At 27.6% G+C, this 20,784-nt stretch overlaps 2 protein-coding genes across 2 annotated transcripts; both read right to left on the reverse strand.

Moving 5' to 3' along the window:
• Positions 1 to 1,579: 1,579 nt before the first annotated feature.
• LOC119676303 (ionotropic receptor 93a-like) lies at positions 1,580 to 17,942 on the reverse strand. The gene is made up of 16 exons (XM_038087543.1): positions 17,837 to 17,942; positions 15,512 to 15,664; positions 13,895 to 14,031; positions 12,786 to 12,894; positions 12,340 to 12,722; positions 12,094 to 12,261; positions 11,934 to 12,036; positions 9,457 to 9,602; positions 9,160 to 9,327; positions 9,038 to 9,106; positions 8,823 to 8,978; positions 8,590 to 8,740; positions 8,302 to 8,522; positions 3,817 to 3,914; positions 3,436 to 3,755; positions 1,580 to 1,712 (listed from the first exon to the last, which is right to left on the reverse strand). The coding sequence occupies exons 1-16, from the start codon at positions 17,940 to 17,942 to the stop codon at positions 1,615 to 1,617; spliced, it is 2,586 nt and encodes an 861-aa protein (XP_037943471.1). The 3' UTR covers positions 1,580 to 1,614.
• On the reverse strand, positions 4,021 to 5,234 carry LOC119684207 (CCR4-NOT transcription complex subunit 7-like). Its single transcript, XM_038098198.1, has one exon. It carries the CDS (start codon positions 4,979 to 4,981, stop codon positions 4,085 to 4,087), a length of 897 nt encoding a protein of 298 aa, XP_037954126.1. The 5' UTR covers positions 4,982 to 5,234; the 3' UTR covers positions 4,021 to 4,084.
• Positions 17,943 to 20,784: the final 2,842 nt, after the last annotated feature.

Here is a 20,784-nt window from a genome sequence, read left to right on the forward strand (position 1 = left end):
TGTTGTTCTTGAAGTCCGCGTAGAAAGTATTGAACGGTATTTCCTTGTCACACTGGACGAGTGGTTTCAGAACGTCTGGATCTGGCCATTGTTGATGCAACTATTCCTCCGTGGTTGAGTTTTATTGTTGTAATGTTTGTAATTATATATTATCAATTATTAATAAAGTACATATAAAGCAAATTAAAATATACTTTATTAGGAATGAATTGTCGTAATATCCAGTTTAATGCAGCTATGGAATACGTAAAAAGAATGAGCGAAAATAATATTTAAAATACCTATTTGAGATGATAGCGTAGGTAAATATTTTCTATTTGCAATGATTCTGCTTTTTAATTGAAACAAAAAACAAGTTATTAAGTATGACGATAACCTGGACTGTTGCGTCAATAACAAGGTTCTAATTGTTTACCAATTATTGATCAGACTTAACTATGAACAAAAGTCATTCCAAAATAAGACATCTACATAGAATTGTATGCTTACATTGGTTCTTGTAAGATTATTCACAGATTCATTGCTATCGATTCTAGCATGATAAGACTATCAGTGAAGCATTAGCTACTTTTGGTTTGATATTGGCTGAAGCGTGTTACAGCCATGCAACAGGAGTCTTGAGAAGAGTTTCCAATAAGATATTCGATATACTATTATTATAGATCAGTAAATAAATAGATGTACATAAATAGTATTACACATATATTATAGAAATATTTTTTTATTTGATATACATATATATATCAAACATTAATATATATCACATTATATATATATAACATTATATATATCAAACATACATATATCAAACATTTAAAATTAAGTTTAAAGCATTTCAAGAAAATTATATAAATAAATAGTAAATACTAAATTTATTTCTAATATATATTTATTTCTTATCGCACTTAATATAACAAAACTTTAAAATTGAGTTTAAAGTTTAACTATTGAATATTATATAAATAAAGAGGATATATTATATTTTCCATATATATATATTTTTTTATTGCATTTAATATAACAAAAATTTAAAATTGAGTTTAAAGTTTTACAATTGAAACTTATATAAATAAAAAGTTAAAGTTTAACTATTGAATATTATATAAATAAAGAGGATATATTATATTTTCAATATATATTTATTTTTTATTGCACTTAATATATCAAAAATTTAGTTTAAAGTTTTAAGATGGTAACTTTTATAAATAAAACGAATATATATTTATTTTTTTTGCACTTTTATCAAAAATTAAAAATTGAGTTTAAAGTTTTACAAATAAAATTTATATAAATAAAAATGATATATTATATATCCCATATTTATTTTTTATTGCTCTTAATAGATCAAAAATTTAAAATTGAGTATAAAGTTTTAAGATGGAAACTTATATAAATAAAAGGGACATATTATATTTCCAATATATATTTATTTTTTATTGCACTTAATATATCAAAAATGTTAAATTGAGTTTAAAGTTTTACTATTGAAAATTATATTAATAAATAATAAATATTATATTTGTTTACACAATAAAAGTTAAATTTTAATTGAAACTTTTTTGTTAGTAATTTTGCTCGATAAGTTTTCTTTAAACGTGGATCATCATATATATTTTATGTTGTAAAAATAGCTCTATTGTTTTCTCTGTCTACGACGTATAGTCGATAAAACCAATATTCAATAAACAAAATGAATATAGAAATTGCGAATCCTGAAAAAAAAAAAATTTTGCGTTTATATGATATATGTATATGTATTTATTTATAATAATACAATAAAAAATATAAATAAATAATAAATATAATTTAAATAATATAATTTAAAATGAATATAAATTAATACATATAAATGAATATATATAATAAATTTATTTATAACAAATGATATGAGATGTTTAATTTGGTAATTTTTTTTTTATAATGACGTACGGTTAGTGTAGCCAGACTTTTCAATTTTAGTAGAAGAGTTCTAAGGAAAGTATTTTAACAATTTAACATTGAAATTATTTTTTAAATAATTTTTCACGTTTTTAAGATTTGCAGTTAACCCATGTGAAATGATAAATTTTCCCTAATGGAATCCAATGAGGTCTATCACTGATTTTATCTAGAAAATAGGAATACTGATATTACTACTAATAGAGGAAATCACATATTCTTGTACATTGTATTAATTATTTAATATTTAAGATAACGTGTTAACGTGGAAAGAATAACTTCAATAACTTAACTTTTAAAATGAGATTTGTTTTAAATAGGGCTGAGATGAGAAACTAATATCGGGGGACTTTCAAGTCCTAGATCGACTATAACTTTGTTTATTTCTTGAGTCATGTACATGCATATATATACCTACATTTAGTTATGCGATTTATTTCGGGGGGTGGTGGGTGACTAGAGCATTTCAAGCGCATTGAAAACCTGCAGGATTAACGTAAAACAGTACTCCCGGAAGTAATTTGGAAAAAGTATATTATATATAACTTCATGTAAATCATATATATAATCTTAAATTCAATAAGAATGTTCTTGTAGCCGGCAGGGATTTGCCTGTTGAATTGTGCTGAAAAGGATTTGGTCGTCGAATTCGAGGAGTGGCCCCAAATAAGTTTGTATGTTAGTATTCAATTTATTATAGAAGAGTACTAAATAGAGTACAACAGGGTTTAGAAAGCAAATTACATACAATTACAAAAAAAAAAATTTTAAATCGAAGTCTTCAGAAGTCGAACCTTTTCTTTGCAAAAACTACTTCGTGTTATGGAAGTTAGACTGTATACTAATTCTTAATATATACTAGGCAATTAATTTATTGTTGAGAGGACGAGAGGATATAAAGATATACAATAGTACTGAAAATATGAAGATCGCTATGAGTATTACTTTTTTAATAGATGATTGGTTTGCCACTGGTTATTGATTACTGAGCAAATTTTACCACACCAGTTGTGATTTCACCTTTCAATAAAAATACGTTTAAAATACTTTCATAAATCTACATTTATGGCGACCAAGTGCCTTTTACCACTCCAGCTGGGATTACACATCTCACAAGGTCCCAAGAGTGGTTAGATCTAAATTCCGGAGTTCGTTCAGAAATCAGTTCGACGTTCAAGTCCCTTTCAGCACACATAACACGGACTACACAGGAGCCTTGTAAGATATAACAACAACAAAAACAACAACTACTACAGCAAAAACAACAACTACTATTACAACAACGACAAAAACAACAACTACAGCAACAAAAACAACAACAAATCAATTACAACAACCACAACAACACCTTCCACAGAAAACACGTTGAATAGAATGTTGACCAGTAATAGTAGGCAGTATCGTCCTTAAGCAAACTCGAAATATTGCAAAATTTTAGATTTGTTTGATATACATAAATATGAATAAATATTATAATGATTTTGTTAAAATATTCACCTAATAATAGTACGAGAAAGCATCCTTGCATATCATCTAAATTTACTTTGTGGTTGGTGATTTGTCGGAGTACACCTTTTCCATTGCATTTCTCCATTGAAGGCAAATTCGTTTGGTGCCACCTCTCAATGAAACCCATTTGAAAAAGACGCGTTATTTTTTCATTGATCAAGTGCAGATATGGATTGTTGCTAGGCATAATTAAGCCGACTTGTTCATCCACAAAATTCTCTTTACCAAGTGCGAATTTACATTCTTTATCCTTGTCAAGATGATTTTGTACGATTAGTTGTAAATTTATGCGCCAATCAATATTAACCCTTTAGAAATAAAATCACTAAAAATAAAAGTATAAATTATTACCGAAAATAATATAACTACCTTTTACCACTTTTAACTGCATTAATGTCTTCATCTTGTGGATTACTGTAGATCTTTGCTCTAGCCATATATCTATTAAAATCAGTTCGCACAGAGGTCTGCATTAGAATCGAATTTAATAAAATAAAATCAAATTAAAAAATATTATTTTCAATTTAATGGATATTATTATTATTTTTAAACATGAACTAGACTAACATTGATAGATAACTTTAAAGAAGCATATAAATAGTTTATTAGTATGGAAAAGCTTTTTGGATGGTTAAATTTATTCAGATTGCCAGCAGACTGCGGGGTGTGAGATCTCGTAGTGGTAGTCCAAGTAAACTGATGTGGGCTCAAATTGCATATTTTTAATTTCTTTATATAAAACACACATTTTGAAAAAAACCATTCCGGTTAGAAGAGCATCAGAACCGGCTTGGTGACGTGGCCCGATACGATGTAAATCCAACTGATCTGCTAGTTCTTGTAGACCACCTCGCAAAGTGCTAATATTTTTCATCAGATATTTTATGTCGTAAATTGTGGGAAAATACAAACGTAAGGTCTCAAAAAATTGTCTCTCTTCCGCTGGCAGCGTTGTGTTTGTTAGTAATCTTATCAGATAGCCAAAATCGTAGCCGGAGTGAAAACTTACGAACTTCACATTTTTCATTAACACCACACCAGACATCATGAGCAGTTCCGCAAAATCCGTTGGATCTATGCCGTCTATCTCATGCTGTTTGAATTTAATACCGGCATTTTGTAGCAGTTCAATGGAGTTCACAGCGTACATGTCACTACGAAGACTGAATTTAAAATTAAATTGCCAAGTGGAATAATCAGCTGGTTGCTTGCCGTTTTCGTCCATAAACGCAAAACCAATTTGTATAATGTTTAATAAATTCACATTGACCCGCAATTGTTGATAGTGAAAGTCGCCAGATCTGCCACCCAATGGTCGTGCAACAATTCCTGGAAACTCTGTATCCAACGCAATGACAGGATACGTTTGCACAACTTTACGTATTTTACGAAATTCATCTTCAAGGTTGTACCGCCAAACTTCGCGAATCAATGGACTTTTTTTATAATTTATAATTGGAATTTCCTTTGAATTAGCAAAACTGCTTGAAGAAAACTCTGACATCATAATACTAGCTAACTCCAAGAACTGCATTAAAGCTACCTCAAAAACATTTATATCATAACAAAGAAATCCTATGGTCAGAAGCAGTCATTTCAATATTTTGAACAAGTTTTAAAGTCACTGATTCGTGGCACAGTTTTACGAGTATTGCTTATATACAATATTCGTTTTCTTATTCTTCTTCCTTACCATATGCTTTCAAATTCGTTTCGTATACGTTTTAAGCGGCCTATAAATGCAAATACAAGCTCAATTTTTCACCCACCCACCGATTGTAATGTATTGTCAATACTTTGTTTTTAAATAGTTAAATTCTGTAAATACCTGCTTTATCGGTTTACTTGATTAATTAATATTACCATGTTTACATTTACAATTAACCAATCTCATTAGCACATATTTTTCTATGGATTTAAAATGCATTTTGTATAAAAATCTAATTGTATGACAATTATGTGCTAAATGATGGCGTTCATTGCGTTAATTGTGATTGCATAAATGAGTTGTAGGTCTATAAACAATAGTTAATAAATTGATAACACGTATATTCATACAAACATATGTACAAGGTGAGATGAAAAAACTGCAACAAAGTAAAACGCCATAATTTTTTCATTTTTTTTAAATTTTATTGAATGAAAGCAAAAAATGTCGGAAATAACATCAAATTTGAGAATCGGTTTAGAATTGTTCGAATTGGCCACCTTTGGCACGAACTATGGCCTTCAAACGGCCAATGAAACCATCACACGCTGCCCGAAAGTGGCTCTGTGGTATTTTGTCCCATTCTCGGCGAAGCGCTTGCTTGAGATGATCGACACTTTGGTATTTTTTAGTGCCAACCTTGCTTTCCAAAATACCCCAGGCACAATAGTCCAACGGATTGGCATCCGGAGATTTTGGTGGCCATTGTGCGGTGGAAATGAAGCGAGGAACCTCATTTCTTAACCATTCTTGGGTGGCGCGTGCTGAGTGCGATAGTGCTGAGTCCTGTTGGAATGTTCAAGGTCTGCGGCCGAAATGTTTGCGTGCCCAGGGCTTCAGAACTCCCTCCAAAATATTTTCGCGATAGATTTGCGCATTGATTTTGACCCCACGGTCGATGAATACGAGCGGCGAGCGACCATCGGCTGTTATGGCGGCCCACACCATCACCATGGCCGGCTTTTGAGTTGTGGTGGCCAACAGAAGTTGCAAATTTTCAGCTGACCTCTCTGGCAAGTAAACACGATCATTTTGTTTGTTTACAAACTGCTGGATAACGAAGAATGGTTTCTCATCGGAGAAAACCAAATTCGGCAGTTCACCACTTTCGGCCTAGCGAAGCAACTCTTTAGCTTTTTCGAGTCTAACTTTTTTGCGCATCAGTAAGATCTTGCACTTTTTGGAACTTCAATGGCTTTAGTCCAAGCTCATTTTTCAATATTTGCGGAATGGCATATTGCGATATGTTCAGCTCACGAGCCATTTTTCGTCCACTGCGACGCGGATTTCGTTCAATTCGCTTCTTCACTTTTCGAACCATTTCTGCCGATGTTGCTGTTTTTTTTCGTCCACTTCCTTGACGTCGGGCTACGCTACCAGTACCATGGTAACGAGCGATGGTACGAGACACAAAAGATTTATTCACTTTTAAATGCTGGAGGGCTCTAACGATAGCCACTTGTGGTCTTCCAGCCAAATGCAAAGCAATCACACTATCACGCTTGAATTCCATCACAAATAACTTTTTTTCTGAAAAATTCCCCCCAAAATGCTTTTGTGCGCTTGTAAACAATATAATGAGCTGTCACTAGAATAAATCTGACAGCTGTGGGACGAGCGGTTTAGAAATGACAGCAGTCTGAAGTTGGTTGCAGTTTTTTCATCTCACCTTGTATATTGTGGTCGGTAATTACATGTGCGAAAAGACAATTTCAAGTTGAAAATTATCCAATATATAAATATATTTATATATTTAATAACTGGAGTAAGTTAGAAAAATTAACAACTGCAATTTATTTGAAATAAGTATGTACTTATTAATTGATTTATAAAGCCGTTTCTCTAAACTAACATAATAATATTCAATAACATTACTTGCAGAGTGCTGCGAATCCACTAAATTCTGGCTATAACTATTTTAAAGTCAGTTATAACTATTTAATATAGTAATTAATATTAAACACTACTGTAAGTAAACAATATTTTTTGTAAAAACATGACAAAACATAGCTTGACAATTGACAGGTAATAAAATTTCAACATATCTATAGTTTTATTTATTATAACAAAAAGTGAGATATAAATAAATAGTCCATAAGCATCATATGAAGACAATTGAGAAATTGTGAGCATAAATATAAAAAATTTTAATCTTTTTGATTTTATCAGTATATTAGATTATACTGGTGTTCCCTAGAGGATCCACCATTGGCTCATTGTGTTATCAGTATATTAGACAAAATCAGTATGCGGTTGATATCTAGCGAGAATATTTATTTTTTAGTCTACCAACATTATACGTGGATTGTTATTTCCATTCTTTTTGGTCCTTTTCTTGTGTTCCGGTGTGTAGTAATCCTTGCATATATTTCATAATTTTATCATTTTCAAAACTATCTAAGCTTTTTTTCTGTTAATGATTTACACGACAAAAATATAATTACATGAAGTTCATAACAATGGTAACTAATTCTTTTTTATTAAAGTTCACCACTGTAGTCATTTTCCAATGCGATTATTGCATTTACAAATTTTTCAGCTAAACGGATCTGTATCATCTGTTATTATAACAAGTTATATTGATCACATGTGTGATTTTTAAATAAATTTATATATCATTTAATATAATGTAATATAATATAAAACTGATAAAAAATTAATTTCAAAAACCCAAATAAGTATTTAAACATTTTTATTAACTAAAGTTAGTATCTTATTAAGTGTTTTCTAATGTTTTCGAATAGCAGTTGCTAAAGTAGTTCTCTTTCAGCTGCTTAATATTAGCACAAAAAAACTATTAACTGTTAATTTTTATTAGTGTAGGAAGCTATGCATTCGACACTCACAATAACTTTACAACTGTACGTTTAAAAAAAATCACCGCCTTCATTTGCGAAATTTTATTCGAAATTAAATTTCTGAGGCGCTCGGAAGCTAAAAAAGTTTGTTAAATGTAAATTGATAATTAAAAATATAATTAAACGATATATATTCGCAGTATTTATACTATTTTAAATATTTTACTATCTTTAATATTTTGATATAACTAATAATTTGTTTATTTGGCCGCTTTGTCGTATTTTTCTTCGTCGAAGTTGCACGCAACATTATATGTTAACCCGTAAATTTGTTGTTTTTTAACTTACCGCTGCGTATTTTTCAAATAAAGTTCCATTTCGTAATCCAAATTGTTCAATATTCTTGCCTTTGAATAGTTGAAACAGATAATCAACTCCAGGTTGAAATTTGGGAAAAGTTAAAAAGGCCACCAAATTGCCGCAATAAGTTGTCACCAGAACAATAACAACAAGCCACCAGAAACCGATAACCAGACGACCGCTATCAGCTTTTGGTAAGTACATGCCTCCTGTGTAATAAATTTATATATTTAATTTAAAAATAATCCAATGTATATTTAGTTTATTTATATTAACCTTGCTGCAGTAGTGCTCCGTAGACATACCAAAAACAATTTCTCAAAGTGCATAAGCCACGCATTCTTAGGTGCTCCATTGGCACAAAGTAATTGATCAAATATAGCACTGGTATAGTTAAGGCCATTGCGCCTAATAAGCAACCCCAAGTCTAACATTTAAAATATACGAAAATAATAATATTACTTTTCAAATGTTTAAACTAATATAGGTTACTAAAAAGGTTACTTTACCTCCAGTGTAAATGGTGCTGTGAAGAGATAAATTCTGCTAACTTCATCTGGTCTGCGCAATATAAAGGAATATCTTTGTACACTTATAGGCTGCGTATAATTGAAAGGCTTTTTATGTGGCTCATCAATAGTAGCAGCGACAGCAGCCATAAAAAACTGAAGAGTTTTATAAAATATTAAAAGTAAATATAATATTATACTAAAGACATATTTACTCGACTTCCTTGCATTAAATCTATGACATTATAAGGTATTATATGTGTCAAGGAGCCCGTTAAGGTATTCTATATAAAATATTTCCTATAGTAAATGAATTAAATAATAAATTAAATATTACGTTTTCATTATTATAGAGTAAATCGTCTTCATCTACTCTTTTTACTTCATAAAAGTGATATGTAAAGTTTAGCATGCGGCTGAGCTCCTTCAGAATTTCTATAACAATGCCACTATGCTCTACAACAGCACCTTTGTTATCTTTCTTGAGTATTTGCCAAGGTGGATTCTATACAATAATTATTCATTCATTAGTTATTAAGAATTCGTTTTGTAAATCGCATTATATAATATATATAAGTATATAATATTAGTATTAATAAGTATTAATATATAAGTATATAATTCTTCAGCTTACATGCATAGTTACAATATCTAGAGTAATATTTCGGAAATAGTGTTGAATGTGTGGAAAAGTTAATTCATGTGTCACAAAACCATTAACTGGACTCCAGTAACCAATATTGATAAACTCAAAATTCTTATTTCGTCCCTCTCTTGTCACTGTTGTTATAAAATAATAATAAATTTGTAAATTTTTAAAATACATCCACGCTTCCATAGATAAATTTCAACGATTAACAAAGAATGCCAAAAAAGTTTAGGTCTTTCAACTTCAAGAAGTTAGTTTGGTTTTTAGTTAAAGAATACATATAGTAACTTTACTAAATTACCAAATAAAGAGGTGTTTAGATCACTTTTTAAATGATCAGATTATAAAAGTATTTAGACCAATTTTCGTTTGTTACTGAAATCATTATAATAGCACGCTATACTTTTATAGACAATACTATATTACTATTTCTAGTGACTATAATAGTCACCACAAACTATTTTTAATTTGGTTTGTAGTATATGTGTTTATATTTATATAAGTATATATATTTCTTTATTTTCTAATAAAGTTTATTACAAAGTACAGGGATATAATTATGAAATAATATAATTACTAGTTATATTAGTTATTTTAGTTTATTTAGTTGTATTAGATATTAGTTATTTTAGGTACTATAAAATAGAGAAAATCGTTCGTGATGAAGAAAAATTATTGGTGTTAAGTTAGGTTACACCGGCAATCGAAAGGAGCCATTTAGGCCTATTGGCCCACTCTATTACCGTATAAAAAAGCTCAGAGGTTTGAATACCACCTTGAACTTTTAGCAAAGTTTAAAATGCTATTTACTGGGATGTCTTGAAGTTGGACAAGATCCTTAAAAAAAGAGAATCCTATAATAAGTGTTGAATCCAAAAAAAAGTCCTTAAGAGATACACGAAATTTTTTGAACGTTTTTGCTATAGAGATTATTACTGACAAAAATTTAACAAATATATATAACACATTAATTACTACAATTAACTATTTCTTTCTCATTTTACTATTTATAAAAGCTTACGATTTCTATGTGCGATCAATTTGTCAATCCATTTTTTGTCAGTGAAGATAAGTATATGCAGACTTATCATTTATATAACTGCGCGTTTACACTTGTTAAACTTTGGCAAGATTTTTATATTCGAAAGCAAATACGTATTATTTTTGATTTTTCTCTGGGGTGCTAGGGTTCTCTAGAGTTAGATAGAGTGCTATTGAATCACTATCTACAGTAACAACTTTTTCTAAAAAGTATATTATTTTTAACCACTTTGCATTGTTATTATGCTATTCGATTAATTAGTTCATTATTCGAAATCGTGTTTAACACAATTGTTTACTGTTTTTTAAATTAATACAGATATCAATAAATAAAATAAAATTAAATAAAATATAAAATAAAATTAAATAAAATATAAAATAAAATTGAAATTAAAATAATGAAAATTTAATAACAAAAAAAAAAAAAATTAAAAAAAAAAATAAAATAAAATAATTTACATATGAATTCAATTAATACAGATATCAATGATATACAATAAAATGAAATGTATATTAAAATATAAAATAAAATGTAAAATAAAATGTCAAATAAAATATAAAATAAAAAACTAAATGAAATATAAAATAAAATATAATATAAAATAAAACAAAATAAAATAAACTAAAATACAATAAAATAAAAAAAATACGAATAGAATAAAAATAACACATAAAATAAAATATATAATAAAATTTAAAATTAAGTAATGTGACTATAAGAAAACAAAAAACAAAGAAAAATAAAATATAAAATCAAATATAAAATTTGATTTAGTTTATAAAATAAACTAAATAATATATAAACTAATTTATATTAGTTTATAAAATAAACTAAAATACAATAAAATAAACTAAATGAAATATAAAATAAAATATAATATAAAATAAAACAAAATAAAATAAACTAAAATACAAAAAAATAAAATATTAAAAAAAATACGAAAAGAATAAAAAATAACATATTAAATAAAATATATAATAAAATTTAAATTAAAGTAATGTGGCTATAAGAAAACAAAAAACAAAGGAAAATAAAATATAAAATCAAATATAAAATAACATATAAAATAATATATAAAATAATATATAAAACAATATATAAGATAAAATATTAAATGAAATATAAAGTATAATAATATATAAAATATAATAAGATATAAGAAAATAAAAGAAAATATAATATGAAATGTTAAATAAAATAATATATAAAATAATACATAAAATAAAATATAAAATAAAATATTAAATTTAAAATATGTAAATGTAAAATAAAATTAAAATTAAAATTAAAATTAAAATAATGAATATTTATTAAAAAAAAAAAATAAAACAAAATTACATATAACAGTTGGGATGTGTAAATAGCATTTGATAATTATTGAACATTTTCTATAAATCGGGTGTGTATATCTTACTTCCACCAGGACGAAATTTATAATGTTCCTGTGTACGTCCCCATGTAATCGCAGTAATGATACGCCAACGTGAACAGCTTGTGCAGCTGCTCTTTAATTTCAAATAATCCTTAAATAATATACATAAGTTATAAGCTTAAATAATTAAATTATGTTATAAATTTACTTTCATATAATTTAAGATTTCATCTTGCTTCTCCTGCTTAGTGTAACGTATGGATTCCCATTCTTCATCAGATATTTCACCATAAATCGACTGCTCTTCGTGTATCATACGTGATATTGAAGTTACGAAAGCCATTGACAATTCAGCAATTGTGCAGTTTATTGAATGCTAAAAAAGCATATATACTTACAATCAGCCGTAATTGATATAAACTTAATAAAATCAAGAAAAAATTGTTTTACTAACCACACAACTTGGGTCTGTTTCATTCAAAGCAAACGCTATATTAGTGCCTTCAGCTAAGTTCTGTGTAACTATAGCTGGATCGAAACTTTTGTATGTTTGCTCATCGCCCAGAATTATGAAAAACCATTGATTGTTTATATGGAACATCTGCATGCTATCAGCAATTTCTATGATCTCGTCATGAAATTTTGATACTATCAAGAACTGATGATGATTCTCAGTTGGTTTGTATGTAAATGGCGCTAATGCATTTCTGATCGCTTGACGTCTTTTCTGACCGCGCAGTGTGTCGTCAATCGTATACAGTAGGACTGATATTGGTGGTATGCGACTCTGACTACTTTCAAGTACTATTGATTTAATCAAATTTGTATTTTCAGTCACTGTATTTTTAAGAACAAACATATTAAGTTTTTATAATAATTTAATTTATGCGAAGTATTTACATATAGTTTGGTCCAATAAGACAACAGCTGTTTTCCATTTTAGTATTTGTTGCATCTTAGAGTCCAGTAATATCTGTGAAAACTCTTCTCCATTGTTTACAATGGGTATCTATTTTAAATATAAATTAAAAATATCAAATTTTAGAAACTAGAATTGAGTTATGTTTAAAATGAAGATAGGGAGCCATGAAGCCACTTTAGTGATTACCCACGAAAGAATATATTCCCGTGAAACCATTGTTGTGGTTACCCAAGAAGGATATCTTCAGAATAGCTTGTATTTCTTCTTTTAGTTAATAATGTCTTTAGTATTTATAGTATCGTTTTGTAAATTGTCCTAACCAGTGGCGGAGCTAGACCAACTCTGCACGTCGGCGACATCAGAATTGCGAGGCCCCCTTTATAACCCAGTTGTAAAAGTAAATAAGTTACATTCACTAATACGACAAAACATGATTGAAAGTAATCAATTTAAAATAAACACAAATTAAAATAAATGAATTTTCCTACTTTTAGTATCACCCTATTTTTTTTTAAATTATATCATAATGAAGATAGTCTCTTTTGGACCATCATACTTTTTTAGTACGTCTTAAACAATTTTAACTTTGCTTCTTTCTTTTCGTCGAAGCTATACTGACTGGAACTGTGAACATGAATCTGATTACTATATAAACATTAGGGAATACTTCGATTATAGTTAATGCCATCATCAAACCAAATTGCTCAAAATATTTATTAAGTGCTTAGAATCCACAGTCGGTAACTTTTTGCGAGGCCTAGGCGGGCGCGAGGCCGTCGGAGGTCACCGACATCGCTGACGCCTAGCGACGCCACTGGTCCTAATAGAAACTTGTAGAATTGATACCAATAAACTGATAGATCTTTTATCGATAAATAAGTTAGGAGATTAGGAGAGATTATTAAACAATTTTTTGGTTTTTAATCTATAAGGTCCCTTCGAATTTTTGAGGTTTGTAACGCTAAGTGATAATGACAAATGGTTAAAATAAAAATTTCATTGCTATTTTAATTTGATTTGATTGAGTTCAAATATATAATTAATATACGAATATTAATAATTAATATAACATACTTTTTCTACTTACCATAATGGCGCGGTTAAGTGGTAAACGAGGACAATCGGAATCTGTTATAGCAATTAGTAGAATGGATGAGAGATGAGTTGCTTCGTAGAATTTCCACGTGTTCTCGCAATCAGTCACAGTCATAGCAGCAAGAAAGTCTTGATAAAAAAACGATATGAAATGAAAATTAAACATTAAGATATGTTGAGGGAGTTTATGTTAGAACAGCAATAGATGATGATAAAAAAGTTGCATTTTTAGTTAAAATTCACTTATTAACATTTATTTATTTGCAAGTATATATATACGTTATTTTTTAAGTTCTGAAACTTTTATGGGTGAACTGTTTTTGTTTTTTATGTTGGTAGAATTTTGCTTTTCAATATATAATGCTGTTTAATATATAAGCATGGAGACTAGATTTTGCATTAGTCTATTGCAAAACTCTCCTATTTGTTCTTTCACTCTGACCACTATATGCATCAGAAAGCGCCTATCCATCATAAGCTCTCATTTCCCTAACTGTTTAATTGACATTCTTAATGTGTACTTTAAAAAAATTACCCACCTAACTAAAGTGATGAAGTGATTGTTACCCAGTCGAAAATATGTGTATCTGCGTTCTAAATTCCTTCAGTCAGCTAACATTGCTTAGAATTGTTCTGCGATAATAAGCTCACTTTTTAAGGCCAAGTAAGTCTGTTTTATGTCAGACTGGCAGTTACTGACTTTTATCTTTTTATATATGTTATGTATCTGTTTTTTTTTTTCTATCTATATATTTATCTCTCTATTTATTTATCTATCTATTTATTTATCTATCTATTTATTTATCTATCTATTTATTTATCTATCTATTTATTTATCTATCTATCTATCTATTGAAATATCTATCTATTGAACTATCTATCTATATATTTGCTTATCTATATATCTATCTATTTATCTATCTGACTATTTATCTATCTCTCTATTTATCTGTCTAGTTACTTATCTATCTATCTATTTATTTATCTATTTACCTATTTGTCTATTTATTTATATACTTATTTATCTATTTATCAACATATTTACTTATATATTTATTAATTTGTCTATCTCTTTATTTATTTACTTATTTATTTACTATTTACCTATTTACCTATCTATCTACTTATCTATTTATCCTTGTGTGACTGGATAATTATTATTATTTTTAGGGATTTGAAAAAATTAATTCTTGAAAATAGAAATTGCTGGCATTAGACTAAAATAAATAAAGACTTCAATCGTTATTATTCATATGGAAAGGACTGCTAATATATAAATTGATCACGTATTGATTCTATTTATATAATCTTAGTTTATATGTTTCAGAATTTGTATTGGTTGCACCATCACTTCCTTATATGTGTGGGCATTTGTCTTTGTCTATCTTATTTTCTGTGGTTCTAAGATAAGTCTGAACTTAGTCTTCACTTATTCATAATTCAATTTTAAGAACTCTTATAAGTTGAAGTCTCATGTCTATCGCCATTATGTTGTGTTATATTGCCGACAATTTTATAACTGCTTATTTGTTTTATTCTTAAATTAACTCAATAATGTTTTACCTGGTTTTCATGGTTTTTAATACTTAACCGTGATAATTCAGCATACCTTTCTTTAAACGTACTGCATTCCAGTTGAAGTATTTAACATTAATGCCACCGTTCTTTAAGTTTTCTCGGATAATATCACTGAGAATTTTTTGAAAGCTTGCTAGTATATTTTCTCCACGTTGTTGCATGTATTCTTGATCAACCACAACGGCTATAAGATATATTATATTCTATTATATTATATTTTATTTGTTTAATCGACAACATGTAATACTTTGTTGAAATCATTCTTTATGAAATCAAAATTTGTTTGAACGTATGAAAAAAGGTTTATAACTATTGTTTCAAAATCTGTGTTACTTCAAAGAAAAGAAAATCTATATTTTTTTTCACTACCATGTCTGATAATCTGTATTTTCATATCCATGCCGTTGTTAATCTGTAGTGATCTATTTAAATCTAAATCCCGTTATAACTCAAAACATGATCTATTGGGCAAATCCTAATACCTTATCTTAATGCTTAGAGATGTATGTAATATATTGGTTCAGTTGGAAGTGCGTTTGTGGCATTCATAACAGGGTCCATTGTCATTCATAACATGGGTTCGTAAATATTTTTTATTTATTTATTTATTTTGGTATCAAGTTATTCTTTTTATCTTTTAAAATTTTATTCATCTTCTCTAGCAAAATTGTCTTATTAATTATGATTTCACAGTTTGTAAATATATTGAAATCTATTTAAAGTAATGAATCTATCTCACTTAACCAGATGTATTGTTTTTCAGTAGAAACATAACTTAAAAGCGTTGTTATTTTTTAGAAAATTGAGCTCAAAATTGATGAAATAATTTTTGACACTTTCGAGGTAGATACTCACTCAGTCAGTGTTTTAATTATTTATTTAAGAATAACATATGAAACTTCTTGATATGACAATCACCAGAATTAACTAGTTGATGATAAAATATTTTTTTCTCCTAAGTGGAGCGAAGAGCCTTAACTAGTTGATATCAAGACATTATTATATTTTCATTCTATTATATTTTTTCAGCATCGTTTTTCCTACTTCATATCGTTTTGAATGTACTTGCAATATATGTCTCCTATATAGTTATTAGTCATTGAGTGAATCTAGCGGCAGGAAATTACCTGCGTAATCAAACTGGTTTGTATGCTTTCATCACCTCTGCTGTCGGTTAAATCTTCATTTAAAGTCCTAAAGTCATATTTTGATATTTGTAAAATAAATTTGAATATAATATATTCCGAATCAGAATATTGTATTTGTTTCTGATATTCGAAGCCATTGCAATAAATTTAAATATTCTACACAGGTTAGACAATCCTAACCTATCCTATCTAGAGTAATCTTAAGAATCTATTAAGATATGCTAGACCATTGTGTTGTCATACAAATTTAGGACGGTTTTAAACTATTTCCAGCTTTTAATAGAATCTAAATTGTTCTTCAGGGGACGCACAGTGTTAATTGTTGTTAATATTGACCAATAACTTGTATGGCAGATGAGCATAAAAATAGGTAGACTACGGCTATACTTTGGAAATTTTTTACTATTTTCAACATTTTTTCTCCATATGCGAAATTTCAGTAAAATCGTTCAACATTTACTAATTTTAGCCGCTGATCTAGTTACACTGTGGAACGCTTTTGCAGTTGACTACAATCTTCTATAAAATAAGATTATTACATCGCAATATGTATGATCTATGATCTATGCATATGTGCTGAATAATGATCAAACAGATGTGAATCATTTTCCTCATCTTTAATACAGCTGTCATTGAATGGAATATTTAATTTGCTATGACTTCCTGATACAAATTGACTCGTCAGCAATTCTAGTGTCTGCCGACGGGGTCGCAATAATACTCGTACTAATTAAAATTAATTAAAATTTAATAAAAAAATGAATTTAGTAAACCAATAAGTGGTTTTCTGTTAGACAAAAAATTAAAAGTCTGTCTCTGAAAACCTGAATTTTAATTTTATTTATAATAATTTGATTAGCAATAATATAAAAGTGGCTTCGCAAAGCTAATGGCGCGATCCCCACGGTTGGATTAGCACCAGTGACGGTAGATCCTAACACTATATGAAACTGATATATCTAGGTGGCATCGCAACGACATCGCTAGAAGAGTGAATTTGCGTGTAAATTACTGTGAATCTTTGATCGAGGGATGAACTTGGATACAGCTGTCTATATAAACTCTTCTATACTCAACTTAATTTTTTGTTATATATTTTTATATAATTTTTTATTTTATTTATTCTTCTCTAATTCCTCTTTAATTTTATTTTATTTCATACACTTCCACAAAAAAGTTTCACAAAAATCCATCACAATTCGATTTACCCAATGAAGCGTTTGCACTCAGAAATGATGAAAAATCGTTTGCTTCAGAATGACCGAATAGAATCGGTGCTATAACCAAAATTGATACCAATTGAAAACACTTCATAACGCCACGAGGTTCAAATGAAAACTAATGCAATTGGAACTTGTTAAAAAGGATATTTGGTTTGGTAAAATGTTTCCACATTTGGTATTCTAATACAATTAATTTCCGATTGATTTTGCGTGTGTAAAAATATAAATGCGCTAATATCCTTAGTGATGGTGTGATGAAGTATTTCATGAAATATTAAAGCCTCAAACTAGAGAAATCCTCATGTGATATGAGGTGCACTGATTGTTTACAACTTGATTGACATTTTGTGGTTTTGCTATTGAAATACCAAATTAACTGCAGGTGTCCTGAAATGCAGGGGCGGTTTTGTTTTCAATTGAAAGGAAGTACATTGCATGATAATTTATTATCATTGATTTTGATATGAAAAATTTTTAATTGAAATTGTTAACCGCTAATAAGAGGTCCTTATATTGAAATAAAACAGTAATTAAAAATATTTTAAATCAAATCGTAGTTAATTGCTTATATATGAAAAGAATACAATAAATGTTTCATTATACATATTTCATTGTATATTTTATTTTATTTTTTTTTTGAAATATTAAAAACTTAAATTAATATTATGATTACAATAAATTTAATTGTTATATAAATTTGTATATAATCGTTTGTATTTTGCCATTTTGCTGAAATCTCTGTAGATAATTAATTTAGCTAATTACACCTTCACAATGTCTCATTTAGGCGGTTTTGCTCATTATATATATATAATGCGGACGATTAACCATTCAAAGTGTTTTCATATAAATGAGCATATTAACAATAAATCAGCTCATTTAAAGCGAAAAATGTGAAATGCAACCCTTAAAAATAAATTTCCCGCAAGGAAAATTACCAAAATTTGAAATATACATTTTATATGTAAAATGTAAACAAACAACAGCTGAGCTGTAAACAAACACACTGAGAAAATAAATATTAATAAAATAATATTTGTTTATATTAATTGAATATGTAATAGATAAATAAAATATATGTAAATAATATATATTAATGATTTAATATATGAATCATATATTTAATTTTTTTGTGTGATATATTATTAACTAAATATTATAAAAGTTTATAGAAGTTTTACCAGTTTTATCAGAAGTTCTATGATAAAGTGAATGTTCACTCATTAATATAAATGAGCAAGTGCCTAAATGAGGCAGTGTGAATGTTGTCTAATATTAGAGTCACACGAGAGGTTTGGTCATAATTTTTGCAGTCATTTTAATTTATTCTTGATTTCAATAGCAAAACAAGTTCGAATCAAGAAAATTTGTGTGAGAATTTTGACAGTTGAAAATCGTAATTAATTGTAATTTCTACAAAATCAAGTTGATTTAACTTGGACAGTTCATCGTAGTACAGTATTATGCAGTACAAACTTGTGCTATTGTAAATAGTTTTGACGTATGAATAAAATTTTCATACGAAATGAAATAAAATTTTGATTTCAGATGTTAGTTTAAAATTTTTAACAGCTAAAATTACAATTAAAGCTCTCGTCTGAATACAGTATAGGACTATATTAAATGAATTACTGTTGACTTTTGGGTTAAAGAATTCTCGATAAATGGATAAACGGAACCTTTTAAATAACGAACGATCGAATACAAATAAATAACACATATACTAAAAATGCATTCGACGAAATAACAAAAGCGGTAGACATTATATATCTCATTATATCGAGAGTCTACTGTACTTTGTTGTCTAAATTGTTTCTTAAATTCGAACTGGACATTTTTTCGTTTTAGTTTGAAAAAAAATAAGGATTAAAAAAATAAATCGGTTGAGTTTTGGGTTTTTGTTCCAATAAAAATAAATTTTTTTTAAAAATAAAAAAAATTTTAGGTTATAAATAAAAACTTTTTTTAAACTTCAACTTATCATACATTAAAGTTTTACCAACTGTAGAGGTTTGCGGGTAAAGAGGCAGGTACTGAACAGAATAATTTTTTTTAGCCAGGTTACGGTTTTTACTCTAATAGATTTGTGGCATTCTTTCGGTTTTTGGTTTAGTTCTGGTTCAAATCCTTTATTCTAATTTTACATAATACTATAAATTATTATAATATATATTATGTATAATATATTATATGTATAATATATTATGATATTATATCGAAATTGATTTAAGATTTTTTTCAACTTTGTATATAAAACTATTATATTTAATTATTAATTATATCTAATTATATTTATTATGTATACAAAATATTAAAATAATTAAATGTTTATACATTTAAAAAAATTATGTTTTAATTACTAATTGATAATCTATATACTATATCGGTATTTTTTGGTAATCATAATCATTAATGACTTATTTGTTTGTTATAAAGAAATTTTTAATTGATTTGATAATAATGAAAATAAGAAAATATTATGAAATTTACTTATATATTAACTTTTGTTGAAATATTTAAAAAATTTATTTTATTAAAATAGAAAATATAAAGGATCTAATCAAAATATAAAAATCTGATCTAATTATTAAATTATAATTAAATTATTACTTAACAGTAATTATTAGAAATAACAACAAAAATAAATTAAGTACAATATATAAAAAATTGTGATAAATATTAAAAACAGATCAAATAGATATTACTATTATTTAGTTTTAAGAATTAAAAAAAAAATAAAGTTAGTTTAAAGTAAAAAGAATCCAAACTAAATAATAAAAACTAGTAAAAATTAAGTAATGATAATTAATTAATAAAACTATATAATAAAAAGTGTATTTCGTGATCTACAGCGCCAACTTCGATTTATATTGGTTTAAAGGGATAATTTTTAGTTTTCGCCATTTTGTTTCCTTTCTATTTAATACCATCAG

Source organism: Teleopsis dalmanni, chromosome 2, assembly GCF_002237135.1.
Source record: "Teleopsis dalmanni isolate 2A chromosome 2, ASM223713v2, whole genome shotgun sequence".
Classification (NCBI taxonomy): domain Eukaryota; kingdom Metazoa; phylum Arthropoda; class Insecta; order Diptera; family Diopsidae; genus Teleopsis; species Teleopsis dalmanni.